Source organism: Gorilla gorilla, chromosome 4 (genome assembly GCF_029281585.2).
Source record: "Gorilla gorilla gorilla isolate KB3781 chromosome 4, NHGRI_mGorGor1-v2.1_pri, whole genome shotgun sequence".
Classification (NCBI taxonomy): Eukaryota; Metazoa; Chordata; class Mammalia; order Primates; family Hominidae; genus Gorilla; species Gorilla gorilla.
In genome coordinates this window covers 119,458,060-119,477,140 of record NC_073228.2, presented here as the reverse complement: position 1 = coordinate 119,477,140, position 19,081 = coordinate 119,458,060, and the positions used below count along the sequence as shown (strand labels likewise).

Sequence of the window (19,081 nt, the reverse complement as noted above, 5' to 3'; positions counted from 1 at the left end):
TCCTGCAGTCTGCTCTTAGAATTCGCGCTCCTTGCCCAGCTGCTTCCCCCAGATATTTATTATTACTTATGAGAAAACTCTGCAAATTGCAAAGCGCTCTACCACCAAAGATTAGCACCCTAGGGCAAAATGAGCCCTTTACCACTCCCTAGATGCTCCCCAGCGCTAAGTTCCCAGCGAAGGTTGCAGTGAGCGCAGATCGCGCCATTGCACTCCAGCCTGGGTGACAGGGCGAGACTCTTGTCTCAAAAAAAAAAAAAAAAAAAAAGCCAGCGATTGGAGCGTAATTACCCTCGCCAACCGCCTGTAACCACGGCGCCGCCACGCCCCGTTTCCTGGTCTCGCCCCTCTCCGCCCACGACTCTGGCCCCGCCCCTCGTCCCAGGCTGCGACGGAGGCAGAACCAACGCCTCGCGGGCTTCCACGTACGCACTCCAACGCCTGTCCCCGAAGGAGAACACATCCGGGTCACGGGAGCCGGTGTCTCAGGCTCCGCCCCTCCACCCCCCCAAACGCTAATCCCCACTTCCGACCCTCTCAGGCCTTTTCCGCTTCTCTTTTACCTCCCCAGGTGCGCCCGTCTGCGCCCCTCACAGGAATCCGGAGGGTCGCTCTGATCCCGAATCTCCCACAGGCGTGAACCTGCTCTACTGTGTATCTTTGCGGGGTGGCCTGCGCTGAGGCCTGCCGCGCGCGGTAAGTCCGCGCAGACCTGACCCTGCGTCTCTCGCAGCTCGGTTGAGGCCGCCGCCGCCTTCTCGGGATGCCGCGGCCGGGGTCCGCGCAGCGCTGGGCGGTCGTCGCGGGCCGTTGGGGGTGCAGGCTGCTCGCACTGCTGCTACTGGTGCCTGGACCCGGCGGCGCCTCTGAGATCACCTTCGAGCTTCCTGACAACGCCAAGCAGTGCTTCTACGAGGATATCGCTCAGGGCACCAAGTGCACCTTGGAGTTCCAGGTATCAGGGGCCTAGCAGTCACTGGGCCCCAGCTCGCGGCTCCAGGATTGGGGGTGTAACTTGAGGGATGGCACTTTCCTGTCCGTGTTTCTCCGTTCTTAGGCTAATTCAAAAATCGCTTCTAGGTAGCTGATGCCCAGCATTTGACTTTCCTCTAATAAACCTTGGGTGAGAGATGTTAAGACCGGGAGTTAAAATATATGAATTCCAGAAATGCTCCCTTTAGCATTTCTTTCCATGCTCATTTTTAAGGCCTATTGAACTTTCTTCCTTAAAAGATTCCCTTAAAGAAAATCATTTATACTCTGTAGTACCCAGTGTCAACCTTCTACTCTCTAATCCACACCTCCAATTTAATTGGATTTGGAGTGCTGCCAATGTCTAACTTCATTGCTTTTCAGTTTTACCAATATTAGGACTGTTGGTTAATGCGGTGCCTGTCATTGTAAGAGCTCCATTACAGGTTGAACGGCCATTTGCCAAGGGATTTGTAGAAAGAATTGCTGTGATAAATGAGAGGCCCCTTCTGATATTTGGGATTATATAAAAAAGAAACTTTAACAGAATGTGGTTTATTCGGTTGGTTAGAACAGTCTTTACTGAGCTACAATTTTTGTTGGTAGGCGCATTTAACATTTGAGTAGCTATTGAATACTAGGTGCCAGTGGTACAGAAGTGGTCGAAACAGATAGGGTCACTGCCATCATTCATGATTCCCCTCTCACCCTGCTTTTCTTAACTGGTATCTGCTCATTCATCAGAACTGTGCCTTAAGAGCAGTAAGTAGGATCCATGAAGGAAAGCTTCCTTTGGAAAATTATTTTAAGCTGAACTTTAAAGGATGAGGTATATACACCTTGGTAAGGGAGGAGGGGGAATAGTCTGTGGTCGTAGTGAACACTGAGAATTTCAGGGCCATAGAGAGAGGTCCAATATGGTTGGGAATAAGGAGCCAGAGCAAGGGGGTCAGCAGGGGCAGGCCAGATAGTGTCTTGCTGACCATGTTAAGGATTTGTTTTTCCTGGAAGTGTAGGAAGCCATCAGAGGGTTATAAGCAGTTCAGTGATATGACGAGAATATTCTTGGTAGCTGCATTAATAATAACTTGTGCAGGTAGAGAAGTGGTGGTAAGATGTTGCAGAGTGGATGTGGAAGGCTGATTAGGAGGTTATTGTGGTCTAGACAAGAAATGATAGTGGCTTAGAGTAGAGTGATAGCAGTGGGGTAAATGAAAAGTGAAAGGATTGGAGAGAAGGTAGTAGGTAGAATCAACAGGACTTGGTGAGGATTTGGCTATAGTGGGTCAGGGAGGGGAGGCCAAGGATGACCCTTAGGCTTACGTACCTTTATGGATTAGCACCAGGGGACAGAAAAGAAGATAGCAGGAATTGTGATTAAAAAGTATAAGCCGACATTTTCTTTGTTTGAATTTTATAAACATTTCCTGGATCTTTGTGGATGCAGACTCAGTGATTAGTGCTAAGGATACTACTACAATGGCTAACAAATTAGCATCTGTTATGTGTAGACAGTATGTTAAGCATTTCAGATATGTTCTCAGGAAAGCCCGATATGAAATTGTTATAGCTCTTACTCCTTTTTTACTGATGAAACTGAGGTTTAGATAGGCTAAGATCCAAGGGCATAAAACTTAGAAGTAGCTAAATCAGTAACGCAGTCGCAAGTTAAATTCTTAACCACTTTATTATACTACCTCCCAGAGACTGACTTTGACCTCAGAGAGCTTACACAGACATATATAGTCATAAAATGTTAAATGCAACAATAAAGGTGCACACTAGGTATAGTGCTAGCAGGAGACAGAAGGATCATCAGGGGACATTTAGCTGAGGAGCTGATGTTAGAGGTGAGTCTGCAAGATAAGTAGCCGTTGCTCTACGAGGCGGCAGAGGAGAGAAGAAGGGGCCCTAGGCAGATATGTTCATGACAGTTCCAGCAGGCCTGAAATTAGCCTGAGCTATATTGCTAACACTTGTGCATGGCATTGAAAATACACTGAATAATAATAGTTTTGTGACTATAGTTATATGTATTAATAGTCACAAAACTATTATTATTAGCTTTAATATAAAGCTATTATAATAGCTTTGTGACTGTGAGTCCAAGGGCTTTGGGGGCAGTTTGTACCAGTTTGTCAACATTATTTATTGGTAACAGTGAGATTGATGATTTGCTCCTGGTCTTGATGAGACCACACCCCCAACCCAGAGCTCTGTTGTTGAGACTAGCTGCATAGCAGGAATATGCCTATGTGACCAGCAAAATATTTAAAAATGCAATCAAGACTCCATTTTGGGTTCCTTGGTTCCAGGGTGTTTTCTTTGCACACTTGGGTGGTTCCAGATCTGAGAGAGTATATGTCTGGCCACAGACCTAACAAAGGGAAGCCAAAGGAGCCCACACCTGACCTTTTCAGATCTCTTGCTGTGAGACAGCCTTTGGCTGTGATGTTTTATATTCTTTTCCTTTTGGGACTCTTTTCAGTCCCAAGTTAAATTCTTAGCCACTTTATTATACTACCTCCCAGAGACTGACTCTGACCTCAGAGAGCTTACATAGACATATATAGTCATATAATGTTATAAACTGTAGATTTATAACATTATAACCTGCAGTAATAAACTAGATTTGCAAACACTGTCATTTTGATCCCTGTGATTCTTCTTTAGCAAACCCTGTTGAACTGCACTGTCAGTGCAGATGTAAAGCAAAGACTTGTTCAGAGAATTTCTGGTAGTCTGGTATTTTAGGAACATAGAACGAGTAAGGGTGTGAATAAAAGAGGTTCTGAAGCTACCTGGGAGGAAGAACATTTGAATAGTATACCATTGTTAAGAGGTTTAGATTTTTCTGCAGGCCACAGGTAATTATCAAAAAGTTTTTAAGTGATTGCTCAATGGGGAATGAGGAAAGATGGGGAGATTGGCACCCCTTCTTCCCAGGAGACATTCGGCATCATTTTAGGAGAAGGGCAGCTACCTGCATCTAGTAGTTAGAGACCAGGTTTGCTGCTTAACGTGTCACGGTGCACAGGACCATACAGCCTCCTACAACACAGAATTATTCAGCTCAAAATGGGAATAATGCCAAGGTTGAGAAACCCTGAGTTCGAGGGAGAAGATATTGGGTAGTGGGAAGACCTTTTAGGAAGTTGTGGCAATAGTCCTGTCTGGATTGTGGTTTCGGAATGCAATGAATTTGAGAGGGGCAAAAAGATTGAGAGATTTGTGTGATCATATGGATAGATAGGGACAGTTAGTTTGGGATGATCCTCAGTTTCAATAGTAGGTGATTGGACAGGTTTAAAGGGATACTGTTAAGTGAGATTACTTGTTTTAAGTTTGGTGGAAGAGAAGTGGGGTGATGATAAGTTCTGGTGCTATTCGGTTTGTATGTATGTGTTTGATTATTCAGAATACAATGGTCGAGTACGTATAATTCAGTATAGCAAAATGAAGTTATTATTTTCACCTGGAGAAAAAGTTACTGACTTTTTGGTGAGGATGGGGATTGGTAAATCCCCAATTGATAAGACACTTTTATATCAAAACATTTTATCTGTGTATTAACATTTACATATTTTTAGTTTCATAAGTGCATAATTATTTTCATTAGATTATCAAAATGATATGTAACATAGTTCATTAGTCATCTTCTCTCTTAAGTGAGAAAAGGTCACACAGGTCACAGATCCTTCTTTTAAATCCAAAGTTTGACCTAGAATGTCAGTATGCTAACCAAGAGAGTTCAAGGTTGAAAATAACAATCTTGTGCTACCCAATCACATGGTGGTTTGGGAACCCTTCATTCAACCCAATGTCTCTTCCTCATCATCTTTCACAAGTGTATACGTTCACTCTGTTTGTTCACCTTTCTGCACTCCCTCTTTCTTCCTACTCAGTTCTTTCTCATGTAAGGAAGCCTTTCTCTTTAATCCTTTCCCCCTTTTGTCTCTTACGATACTTATCCAGTTACCGCAGGAAAAATCTCTCCCTCCTCTGTACAACCCAAATGGCTGGAATTGTAACTGATTAAGCATAGGCCGTTGAAAGTAGTTCCACAGTTCTGTTCAGACTCATATCACCTACCTCCAGGCTTCCATTCAGTATGTTTGCCATTAAGTACTGGCTTTCTAGATAAACAGACTTGTTGTCCTTCATGTTATTTTGTTTTTGCTTTAATCACAAGAGTTTCAACAATATTTTATTTAATCAGTTACGTGTCTCTCCTGAAAACAAGGTTGTAAATGATTATATACTTTTAGAATAGCCCACTCCATTACTCAACTTACAGTGTAGTTCAAAACAAAATGTATATCAAATTCCATATAACTGACTATAAAAGAACTTAATAAATGCAATCTATTTGTAATTTGGCAGTAAAACGAGCTTAAGTTCTATGATAGAAGTATGAATGGGGTGTAATCCTAAGGATTGGCCTACCTTGTTACTTCACTGTGTGTGTGCTTGGATGATGCTAATAGGAAAGTGGGTTAGAAAATTTTCAGAAGGAAAATATTGCAGGCAGTAAGCTTAGAGGTTAAGAATATGACTTTGGAGTTCAAGTTCTGCCTTTCCCACTTAATTTAGATGAATAGTCTTGAATAGGTCGCTTATTTAACATCAGTTTTTCAGTCTGTCAAATGGAAGGAAAAAAGTATATTGTAGGGTTGCTGGGAGAATTAAGTGATCTAATAGATCTACATTAATTAGCACAGTTGTCTGGCTAGTTCAAAGTGAATAAAAGTTGGAGAAAACTTGTTCAGTTTCTGTAAAGTTTAGTTGAAGTAAAATCTCCCAAGTTCCATCCACTGGTGAAAATTTAAAAATGTAAAATTGTCTGTGATAGTAAAAGTCCTTTGCCCATCACCTTATTGCCATTTTAATAGGAAATCTGATTAAATCTGATTAATTTTTCAAACTTTTCACAGTGATTTTTTTTTTTAATCTCTTACAGGTGATTACTGGTGGTCACTATGATGTAGATTGTCGATTAGAAGATCCTGATGGTAAAGTGTTATACAAAGAGATGAAGAAACAGTATGATAGTTTTACCTTCACAGCCTCCAAAAATGGGACATACAAATTTTGCTTCAGCAATGAATTTTCTACTTTCACACATAAAACTGTATATTTTGATTTTCAAGTTGGAGAAGACCCACCTTTGTTTCCTAGTGAGAACCGAGTCAGTGCTCTTACCCAGGTAAATAAAAAAATCAGCAATATAATGTTGGTATATTTAAAAGGAGGAAAAAAGCGTAATTTAATATCATGCACTAACTGATGAGCATGGAATTTTGAGACTGACAGTCTTTAAAATCTATCTTAATTCTTACATGTAGGCATTTCACAGAGAACTTCAGACTTTTGTAGTGAAAAATAATGTTGAAAGATTTTATGAACTTTTAACTGTAAAGGGAAAGAAGCATTAAAATAAGGAGGAATATCACTAAGGTAGAAACATCAGTGGTAAAAGAAGTTTGGGAAGGCTGAGCAGTGTTCCAATCTTCTGAAGCATTTTCTTTAATCCCTGAAGGAATGTTGCTGTCATACTCAGGAGGCTGGTGTAACTGGAAGCAAAATGATGCCTAAATTAGTAGATAAATAATACCATATCATAGCCTTTATACCATTACTTAGTGTTACTCAAGCTGCTGTAACAGTAACTTGTGCTGTAACTTTAGGTGAAATATTGAAGATTAATGGTAAGTCATCTCACAAAAATAGTTACAAAAGCTAAATTCAGATTTATTTTGGAGAAATAGAGAAAGCGTAAAAAATTTAAACCCAGTGAACAGCTATTGCTTAGGTGATGAGGACTGTTTTATTTCTAGTTCAAATACAGCAAAATCCAAAATGCTTCAAAATCCAAAACTTTTTTTTTTAGCTCCAACCTGATGACACAAGTGGAAGATTGTTACATCTGATCTCATGACACATCATTGAAAATATCATATACAGTTGCCTTAAGGCTGCATGTATAAGGCATATATGAAACATAAATGAATTTCATGTCTAGACCTGGATTCCATCACAAAGATATCTCATTATGTATATGTAGACATTCCAAAATCAGAAAAAATCTGAAATTCAAAGCACTTCTGGTCCCAAACATTTTGGATAAGGGATACTCAACCTGTGTGGGCTTAGATCGTATCTAAAAGTTACTCAATTAGGCATGAAAAAGAATTATTTACCACTTATTCGTTAAAATCTTAAACTGGTATTTTAGTGTTCCCAGGTTCTGTTTAGTCTCTTGGCCAAAGTCATGGTGAAAGAAACAGCTTTAAGAATGTGTAAAAACCTTAATTCATAAACCTGTTGTTACAATTAGCAAGATATATTCAAATACTCTTAATTTTAGAAATGTTCTCTTTATTTTAAGGTCTTGTGTGAAGGACACCTTGCTTTGTAAAATGATATTTCTTTGGGGCCATTACCTTAACCTGTATCCATTCCTTCATGAATTTTAACTTGTATAAGGTGGCTTGTTCTAAAAACCTAAGTGGGTAAATATAAGAAATGAATGGTAATAAAGCAGTTAGTATCATACCCGTCTTTATCCATGCTACATTTTTTATTTTTCTCAGTCTTATTTTTCTACTTTCAAAAAGATAATGTATCATATAATAGGGATCGTTATAAAGCAACTTTTCATACTTTAAAATTGAAAATTACCAGCTAGTAAGTTCAGAACAAAATTACCAGCTAGTAAGTTCAGAACAAAATTACCAGCTAGTAATGCAGAATAAATGATAAGAGTTTTACTCTCACCATTTTTTACCTGTTGATAAAATGATGGATTTAGAGTAGGCAATGATCACCAGTCACTACTAAAACCATTAAGTAAAAGGCTGATGGGGAACTTTATACTGAGTGGATCAGACTGAATGATCATTCACAAATGGAGAGATAACTAGACATTATGTGCCTTATGATAATATGCAGTAAGAAGTACACAACACTGACTACTAGACGTTCCCACCCAAAACATTGCACCTGAATTCCATCAAGTCTCTAGCTCCAAATGCCAGTTTACAAGAAATACAGAGGATAAAGGAATAACATGGGAATGCAATCAACAAAATCCAGGAAGTGGGAAATGCCACAGGATAGGGGTAGATGGCAAGGAAAAAAGGAAAAACAAGGAAGAAAGCCTAAAGATTAATGAACACTTACATCAGCCAAATGATTGTGTTAACCTTACTTGGATTCTTATTTGAAAACCAATTTTGAAACAATAGGGGAAATTTGAACACTATTTCCTGACTTTAAGGAACTGTTTTAGATTATTTCATGTGTTATAATACTATTGGGGTTATGTTTTTAAAAAGTGTTATCTTTTAGAAATAAAGTATAAAAGTATTTGTAGCTGAAGTGGTAAAATATCTGAGATTTGCTTTAAAAATAATCGGGGAATGTAGATGAAGCAAGATTAGCCATGTGTTAATCTTTATTGACATGGTGGGGGTTCATTGTACTTTTCTCAATACTTTTGAATATATATGGAAGTTTTCACTGTAAAAGTTTTTTAAAAATCACATCTCAGGCCAAGCGTGGTGGCTTACGCCTGTAATCCCAGCACTTTGGGAGGCCAAGGCGGGCGGATCACAAGGTCAGTAGTTCGAGACCAGCCTGACCAACATGGTAAAACCCCGTTTCTACTAAAAATACAAAAATTAGCCGGGTGTGGTGGAGTGCGCCTGTAATCCCAGCTACTCAGGAGGCTGAGGCAGGAGAATCACTTGAACCTAGGAGGTGGAAGTTGCAGTGAGCCAAGATTGCGCCATTGCACTCCAGCCTGGGTGACAGAGTGAGACTCCATCTCAAAAAAAAAAAAAAAGTCACATCTCAAAAGTTGTAGAATGCATGTAATTTAATTTCTGTGATTTTCTCTAATCCAGTAGTTCTTAACCCATACCCCATGGACAGGCTTGAAGGAGTTCCTAAACATTCTGCATTTGTGTCAACTCCTTGCCTTTATGTGTACTTTCCAGGTGAAGAATCCTTGGGCAGTATGCCATTTTGAGAATATAGAGAAAGCAAAGAAATCCTAGAAGCACATCTCTCTGTAGCTCCTCATCACAAATTAGGAATCATTTTAGCACAGTTTTGCAAATTTTTCATTCCTAGGGGCCTGAACAAAGCAAGGACAACAAAAATATTTGACTCTTCTAATAGGTTAATGCAGTTTGTTGGCCTCATAATTTCTTACATTTTTTAAAAGCACTTTTAATAGAATATTTTAATAATTATTCCTTTCATACTTACTTTGGCAGAACTTCATTAAACATTATTTTCTAATTTCTATATTCCTTAACTAAAATTAAAACAAACTTAGATTTGTTTTTAAAACTCTTAATACAGGCTTGTTGCATAAAATAATAATAAAACATATATTTTACCACTAGGATTGTTTGCAGCAGTAGAAAAATATTAAACCATGGTATACAAAAAAACTAGTCATTTAACCTTTCTCAAAACAGATGGTATAATAAATGTATAAAAAGGCAAGCTGTTATCAGCTAAAGGCTCACAAATTGATTACACAGTGAAACTGAAACTTGCATCCTGTTGGGAACATACATATTAGTTTAGTTGACTGGCATGAGGGAAAAGGCTGATTTAACAAATAGATAAATGTAAAAAAAAAAAGTCATTCCTATTCTGATAGATCCCTTTCGGATTTAAAAGTTACTAATGATTTTGATGTTGTGGCTGTTTTAAACATAGTTCAAAGAACTTTGACTAATTCAGCTTTTTTTTGTACTGTGCTTTGTTTATTTTTATAGATATTTGGGCTTTGACTTATATTCTCATTGGTGAGCTCACTGCCATTTTCTTCCTAATTCTTCTTTAAAGAACTTGGGCTGGAAATTCTGTAGTCACCAACTTTAGCTGATAAGTATTTCTGCTATTGTTAGCTTAGTGTTCCATCTGCCCCCTTACTGATGCCATGGCTGTGACATCTCAGTTGGGGAAAACAGCTGCTTCATGAGATCTCTAGCCTTAACAGTTGTCCCAGTGAAAATGAGCGGGGGGTTTCATTGCAAGGACAACTGGCATAAATGTATGAATGAATGCCAGATTAGTAGCATGTTAGTCAAAAGAGGAATTGAGATCAAATTGAAAGAAAAGCTGAATATGATAGATGAAGTCTACAGAAAGTATCACACATACTGACTGAAAATATTTCTCTGCAGATGGAATCTGCCTGTGTTTCAATTCACGAAGCTCTGAAGTCTGTCATCGATTATCAGACTCATTTCCGTTTAAGAGAAGCTCAAGGCCGAAGCCGAGCAGAGGATCTAAATACAAGAGTGGCCTATTGGTCAGTAGGAGAAGCCCTCATTCTTCTGGTGGTTAGCATAGGGCAGGTATTTCTTTTGAAAAGCTTTTTCTCAGATAAAAGAACCACCACAACTCGTGTTGGATCATAACTACATTTTGAGAATTGATGCACCATTGCCACTGTAATATTGCTGTCCTCTAATTAATTTTAGGTACTGAAGAACTTAATATTGGCAACATTTTTAAATCCTTACTCATACACTTGTTGGGAGGGATGTACAATGCATATTCCCAAACTGTGGAAAGGACACCTTTTTTTATTTGTAAAGGTGGAAAAACTTTGGAACTCATTTTGGGCTATTCATGTTAAATATTCAACACCAATGATCTACTCTGTTCTCAGTTGTTTGTATCTACTCTTCGCACACTAAACTTGGTATTTTGATTCCTTTTAACCATTTAAGACTACTTTTCTTATAGGTAGTTGATATTTTAAAAACCTTAGATTTAATGTCTACATGTGTTAGGGAGGAAGAAAATTGCCTTTTAATTGTTAATAAGAAAACCAAATGTGATGAACTGTAGCCCAAGCCCTATTCTGCACTGTTCAATTTTATGGAGGAAAAATAAATCTACCATAGGAATGTTAGTTAATATTGATATATCATGGTAAAGTTTATTTCTCACTAGCTTAGAAAATGTCAGACTTTTGTTTTGGGGGTTTATAATTTAAACCAGCTATGCTATTTTTTCATAAGGGCATTTGTAGCACACAGAAAACAGTAGTTTCAGTAGTGTAAAAGAGTTTATACAGGCCTTAAATATCAGACTGTTTGTAACAGGTAGAAATATTACAGAATAATTTAAGACACTACAATGGGGGCAAATGAAATAGGAAAATTTTTAGTGAGTTACTCGTACTCATTACATTTTCAGTGCTTTTACAAGGAAAAAAGGTGATATGTTTAATTTTAACATTTTAATTGGCTGGCTCTTGCCCTTATATGACTTTAATGTCTGTGAGTCATTCCCAGCTTAAATTAACAATTGTTAGTATTAGTCTCACACATAAGTGCCATACATTTTATCCTCATGGGTGTGATGCACTAAAAAGTTAGTTGCTCTCCTTTTTTCTTTTTTTTGTCGTGCATATTTTATTTCTGTAGTTTCTGGTTAGCTACCCTAAAGTGATTTAAAAATTTAGAATGCTATGTGTTTCCTATTTGGTAATCTTCATTGACTTTTCTTTAGTTAATGAGTATTAAATAGTGCATATTCTGTAGACTATAGGGTTTACATTGTGTTTGCATCTTATAACTTGTATAGATTGAGCTGATTGAAATAAGATTTTGTTCCAAGTATTATCTGATAGAATACAAGATGATTCAAAATTATATAGATATTTAAAGCTTTTCTGCTGTTTTTTTTTTTTTTAATTGCAACTGCTTTTCTGCCATGCCTCTCTTCCCTACCCGAAAGTGATGAGTTCTGAACAAGACAAGACTGTCATATTGTAGAGACTTTGATATGTGATACCACAGAATACTGATTGGATAGCCGTCCTAGTCACTTACCAATACTGACTAGAAGTTAACTCTTAATTCTAAGCTATCTTAAAATGCATATATGTATACTTCTTGCATGGAAGAGCAAAACAAATTCAAGTTGTCATGCCTGATAATTTCAGATGCCACAGTATAGCAAAGGGTGAACATGTTTTCAACCCTTTAACTTTTTACGATGTTTGAAGACCAGCTACTCCTTAATATTTATCAATGGATTAAGAAGTTTAAGATTTTGCAGATTTATCAATTTGGGTTTTTGTACTGAAGTTGTCTTGCGGCTTTGCAAGTGTCCCTTTATATTTAAATTTGAAAGTTGTAAGCACTGATGTTAATGTGATTGATCAGCATGGGCATATGTAAAATGTCCTTTTCTGGTTGCCTCTCTATGCTATTGTGTTCAGATACTTATACCATAATTAAACAGTAAGTTATAGACTTGCTGAGTTTGGCATAGATAGTGCACTCATTTAATCTGTGCCTCTCAAAACTTCAGAATATTAGCATATTACCACAAATAATTTTTGGTGAAACTATTGAGATATTAAAATTTTTGAAATCACTACTATTACCTGTTATAGAAAATAGTGTGGGCTTAGTCTAGTCTCTGTGTAACTGGTTACATTTTGATGGTTGTCTGTACTCAACTGGATATGTGTATGTAAATTAGAAAATACATACCTATCCAGACATAAATGCTAAGTAACATTTTTTTTCTTCCTCCAACTACATAATTTGTAGCTCATCATTTTTCCTTAATCCTTTCCTAACTTGTTGCAGCAGTTTGAATTTCCCAAATATTTATGTTTGAACATAATGGCTCAGAATACATATTTGAACATCATAGTTGTATATATTTTTAAAGTAGAATAAATAATGGAAAGCAACTTGATATACAAGTTTATACTAAAATTTCAACTGTGTGAAGATACATTTTAAGGTATTACTTTGCTAATAATCTACACATTCTTTTTTCTATTAAAGAAACAAATGGTTTGTGGTTCACAGCTTTCATCCAAGCTTGGTGATAATCAATTTTGAAAATACAGTGGACTGAAAAGCAAATTTATTCTTTCGAAGATTTCATTTAAATCTCTGTACTATGCATTTTTGTTTCAGTTTGTAAATGTGTAACATTTATAGTTAAATAGGACAAAGCAGGCCCTATGACTATTGTTTTCAAAAAATTAATATATAAATAATTCAGAGGGGTTTTTCATTTACTTTTGAAAAGAAATTTCTTTAACAGGATTGCACCTATCAATTTCTTGTAGAATAAAAAAAAAATCTTTCAACAAACTGACTTTACTTGTTTCTGTCAGGATTTAAATCTTTCTAAAGCTCCTTATAAACTTAAAGCCTAGAGTACAGTTCTGTAATGAGAGTGATTATTTATTTGGTATTTTATTAAAATATCTGAGGGACTGTCCAAGAAAGAAGGTGAAAGAGAAATACCACGTCTGTACTGCCTAATTTGTAACCTTCTCTTTGCATTCCTTACTGAAAGTTTGTGTAGGTGAAAAGCAGTTGAATCATCCGTTGCTCTAAAGAGGTCTTAATTTTTAAGTAAATTACCTTTAGTTTGTATATTACCCAGTCGTATCAGTGTTTTTCTTAATAATGTAGTCAGAGGGGACAGTCTGGTTCCTGGGCACAATTCTCCAAAAACAACAGGGAAATAACTATAAATATAGGTTAACATTTATTGAATGCCTACCTTGTGCTAGGTGCTGTGCTGAGTATTTGTATTGACACATTTAATCTTTGCAATGATTCTATGAAATAAAGGTATTATTTCCATTTTACAGATGAGGAAACTGAGGAATAGAGGGGTTAAGAAATCTCATATCACACAGTATATTAGCAGAGTTTGAATATGAACCATAGCAGTCTGGCTCCAGAGCCCTCTTTCTCAAGCACTATGCAATATTGCCTTACAAAAAACCAATTAAGGATAGATCTCTGAAGGCTTAGCTATCTTGATTTCACTAAAGCTCAGTAGCAGTTCAGTGCTTTGGCTTTGGAGTCACAGCCAAGTTCAAGTCATGGTTGTGTGACTTTGGATTTTATTAACTATATATTTCTGTTTTCCATCTGCTGCTAAGGTGATGCCATCTGGTATAATGAGAATGAAATGAGATGTTTATTAAACACTGAGGATCAGTGCCTAGCATATACAAGCACTTAGTAATTACATTTTTATCATTAGTCTAATTCTGGTCTCTTGATCTTTCTTTAGTTCCTAAAGTCCTTACTATGGTTTCTATTCATGTGGCTCTTACATGAACAATACATGACACAAATATGATAGTGTTTGAATGTCTGTCATGCACATAATAGTCTGCTAGAAATTTCGAAAATGAATAAGACTGGCTGGGCACAGTGGCTCATGCCTGTAATCCCAGCACTGTTAGAGGTCAAGGCGGGCAGATCACCTGAGGTCCGGCATTCAAGACCAGCCTGGCCAACATGGTGAAACCCTGTCTCTACTAAAAATACAAAAAATAGTGGGGCATGGTGGCGCATTCCTGTAATCTCAGCTACTCGGGAGGCTGAGACAGGAGAATCACTTGAACCCGGGAGGCAGAGGTTGCAGTGAGCCGAGACTGCACCACTGCAGTCCAGCCTGGGCAACAGAGCGGGACTCGGTCTCAAAAAAAAAAAAAAAAATGAATAAGACAGTCTGACCTCCAGGAACATAACCTAGATGGTGTAGATAGGATAGCTGTATGAGCAACTAATGTTACACAGGTAATGAAGCAGAGTGGACTCTAAGGGCCTAAGATATTTACAGGGTGCTAGAGGAAGAAGAGAATATATAGGTCCAAAGACTTATTTCTTAGGGAGTTTTACATCATCTCCCCACAGCGGAAGTCCTGGTTATGTGACTATGCCAGTAATTGAGTGGTTTAATCTCCAGTTCAGGGATATGGGTATTAACCAGTCCCTGTTGCTACAGATTGAAAGACATATTCTTTAATTTTGCTAACAATAAAGGTGATGTTTGATCTCCTGAGTAACTTCTTCATCTCAGGAGTTTCCAAATTCTGGAGGAAAATACAAGGATGTTATCCTATTTTTATCATTAGGAATCAGCTTCCTTGCTGAAATTTAGATACAAAAGTGACACTGGTCTGGCATACTCTGTTTTTAGTGCTGGATGATTCCTAAGGATCACTACTATTTTGAAAAGGCAACAGCATAAGAATTTGATTAATAATGGTTCAAAGAACAAAGTCTACCCAGAATTTCATCATTCTTTTTGGTGTATTTCAGTTATTTTTATAGATATTTGTGTATTGTTTAAAGAAATTGGTATTGTACTGTCTATAACAAATTTTTACACTTTTACATTTGTGAAATCTATCATATAGAAGAGAGCATTCAGCATGTACAATTTAATGAGAAATAAAGTTATAAAACAGATACTCATATACCCGATGCTCAGGTTAAGAAATGTACATTGCCAATACCTTAGAAAGCTCCTATGTATCCTTTCCTGGTCAGTTTCCTGAATCACCCCAAGAGAGAGAACCAGTATTCTGCTTGTAATGCAAATAATCTTTTCTTTGTATTTTTACCAATTAAGTATACTGGTTGTCACACTTTTTAAAACATGATTTCTAAACCATCATAAAATGATACTTTTGTAAATACAAAATCATGTACTTGAATGTATTGGCACTGTCAGTTTACTATCAGCATTTCTAAATGTTTATGCATGTTTGCTCCCTTTATGTGCTTATCTCTCCATCAGCCAATGACAATTGATCAATATGGGATCAATATGGGACCACACTTTGAGTAGTACTGATGTCGACATTCCTTAAAAATAGTCTAAACAGGTAGAAGTAAACATTAATAAAGTTGAATAAAGTATTAAATTCTATTTAATAAATAGAAATGTCACTTTTTTGTGACTTGCTGAACATTTAGTGCCATCCCTGATGATGCATATGGCTATAGTTTTTGTTACTGTGTTTATTATTAACATACCACCACTATGTATTTCTTCCATGAAGGCATTTGGATCATTCTACCTTTTTTGCTATTTTGAACAAAGCCACTATGAACATTCTTGTGTATATATGTCAGGTTGTACATGTGTATGATCTCTTGAGAATACATCCAGCAATGGAATTGGTGGGTCATAGGATATGTATATCTTCAAATTAACTAGGTAATACCTAACTTTTCCAAAGTAATTAGTGCTTTCACCAGCAGCATTAAAAGGTTCCACATTTGGTATTGTTAGACTAAAACTTTGGAAAATCTAGGCTTGTAATGGTACCTCGTTGCTTAATTTGCATTTCCATGAGGTTAATTATTTTTTCTACAAATTTATTTACCATTTGGATTTCCCCTTTTTGCAAAGTTGCTGTTTAAATCATTTGCCCATTTTAAAAAATTTTATTGACTTTTTGGTTAATAAAATTCCTTCATATACTGAGACTACTTAATCATTTGGTTATAACTATTTCAAATATCTTCTCACAGTTATTTATCGTTCTGCTCCTAGTGAAATGTATCCATCTTTTTCTCTATTTTTTGGTGTTTTTGTGTCTTATTTAAAAAATACTTCCCTCTCCTTAGGTCATGAATATCTTCTGTACTGTGTTCTAAAATATGTGTAGTTTTGTCTTCCACTCAAATTGAATTTTGTTTTGTGGGTGAGGTAGGTATCCAGGTTCTTTTTTTTTTCCCTTGTTTCTTGAAAAGTCATCTTTCTCAGTTGGTTGAACATGCCATTTCTGTCATCTGTGAAATGTTCATATTTACATGAGTCTATTTCTGGGCTCTCTTTTATTCCATTGATCAATTTGCCCATATATCAGTAACACACTGTCTTAACTACTAAAGCTTTTGAAAGTCTTGATATTTGGTAAAATAAGTCTTTTTATACCTTGTTCTTCAAGATTTTGGCTGTGATCAGTTCTTTGCACTTTTATACAAATTTTAGAATTTCAACAAAACAAAATTGTTAGGATTTTGATTGGGATTGTATTGTATCTGTGAACAAATTCTTTATAATAGTGCATTTTTTGGTGAGTTAATGTTGTCTTCCCATTGTATCTTTGAATAAAGTCTTAAAATTTTCTTCATAGAAATACTGCATACATATATTTTGTTAATCTTACATCTTTTTTTTTGATGCTATCATAAATGATACATGTTTTTAATTTTTTGTTCGTATGTGGGGATACTTTTTAAATTGATTTTTCTATTCAACCTTGCAAAAATCTTTTTTAAAGTCTAGTAATTTATCTTTAGATTCTTTTGGACTTTCTATAAGTAATGACAAATTTATCTTTCTATTGTCCTTTTCTTTTTCTTGCCTAATTACATTTGCAGGGACCTCCAGTATAATGTTGAATAGGTCATGTGTAGGCATTCTTGTTTTGTTCCTGTTCTCTGGGAATGCTTTCAAAGTATTCTCTAAGCATTTTATGATACTTTTATTAAATTTAGAAATTCCCCACCTATTCTTATTTGCTAAGAGTTTTTTATAATCATAAATGATATAAAATTTTGAATTTTCAAAAAGCTCTATTGAGAAAAATCATGATTTTTCTGCCTTTATTCTCTGAATATAGTCAGTTACATGAATTGGATTTGTATTATTAAGCCAACCTTCTCTTCCTAGGGTAAAAAAAACCTGGCCACGATGTGGTTTGACTGCTTTTAATAGCTGGATTTGTTTTAAGATTTTTGCTTAATATCAAGGCTGTTTTAGCCTTATAAAGTGATTTGGAAACTGGCTTTCTTTTCTTGTTTTCTGGGAGAGCTTGCATATAACATTTACGTTACTTCTTCCTTGAATGTTTATTAGAAATCATAGGTGAAGTGTGTTTGGGGCCTGTTGTCTTCTTTATGGGATGCTGATTCAGTTTCTTTTTATTAATAAGGTTCAGCTTTTCTGTTGTGTAATATTGGTAGATTGCATATTCCTATGAATCTTTCCATTATGTCTACACTTTCAAATTTGTTAGCACTGTGTTTTTCCTGTACACTTAACATGTGCCAGATCTGTAAGGATGGTACCCTTTGTATTGCTTATATTGCATCTGAGATTGTTTGTATCTTTTTTCCTTGACTAGTTTTGCCAGAGGTTTATCATATTTATTGTTTTTGCTTTACAAAGAAGCCAATATTTTTGTTTTTCTTCTTTGTTATATTTTCTCTATTTTATTGATTTCAGCTTTTTCTTTTCTATGTTAATATGTCATATTATTGTAGTGGATGGTTAGCTCTTCAAATTTTCAACTTTCTATTCTGATTTACGTATTTAAAGCTATAGATTTCCATAAAAATGCTACTTTATCTCTTGCGTTAGTTTTCTATGCTGGGTAACAAATTACCACAGGTTTACTGGTTTATAACAGCATAATTTTATTATCTCACAATTTCTTGGGGTTAAGAGTTTCAGCATGGCTTAACTGGGTCCTCTGTTTAGGGTCTCACAAGGCTGCAGTGAAGTCAGCTGAACTGCATTGTCATCTGGAGCTCATAGTTCTCTTCTAAATTAATCAGATTGTTGATAAAACTTAGTTCCTTGAAGTTGTAGAACTGAGGTCCTCAGCTACTTAGGGCTGCTCTTTTATATAAGCAGTGTAACGTGACATGCCTTTTTAAGGTCAGCAGAACTTCTGACTAGAATCTGTTTCAGAGAAGGCCAGAAAGAGTTTTCACTTGGTTAGGTCAGAGTCACCTGGGATAATCTCCCTTTTGATTAAGTCAGAGTCAACTAAATAGGCACCTTAATTGCATCTGCAAAATCCTTTCACTTTTGCCATATTCTCTTAGTAAATGTAACAGGCGTTGTCCACACAAAGGTATGGATATGGGGCTTGGAAGGGATTTCAGGAACCATCTTAGAATTCTGCCTACTACTAACTCCATTCTACAAGTCTCAATATCTAGCATTTTAGTTATTCACTAACTGCAAAGTTTTTTATTTCATTATCATTACTACTTTGATCCATAGATACTATTTGGAACTATAATTTCCAAACATGAATATTTAAGTTTTCCTTTATTGTTGATTTTTAACATAATTGAATTGTGATCAGAGGATATATTCTCTATATGATTTAAATTCTTTGAAATGTGTTAACAGTTGCTTTATGATATAATAAGTGGCTGGTTTTTATAAATTTTAGGATGCTTGAAAAGAAAGTTCTACAGTTATTTATGTTCATTAATCATTTTAGTCATGTTCATTAATTTTCAAGTCTTCAGTATCCTTAGTGATG

General features: G+C 36.2%; 1 protein-coding gene across 1 annotated transcript; it reads left to right on the top strand.

The window, feature by feature from the left end:
• Positions 1-368: 368 nt before the first annotated feature.
• TMED7 (transmembrane p24 trafficking protein 7) lies at positions 369-13,127 on the top strand. Its single transcript, XM_031010959.3, has 3 exons — positions 369-955; positions 5,933-6,178; positions 10,179-13,127. The coding sequence occupies exons 1-3, from the start codon at positions 764-766 to the stop codon at positions 10,413-10,415; spliced, it is 675 nt and encodes a 224-aa protein (XP_030866819.1). The 5' UTR covers positions 369-763; the 3' UTR covers positions 10,416-13,127.
• The last annotated feature ends 5,954 nt before the right edge of the window (positions 13,128-19,081 follow it).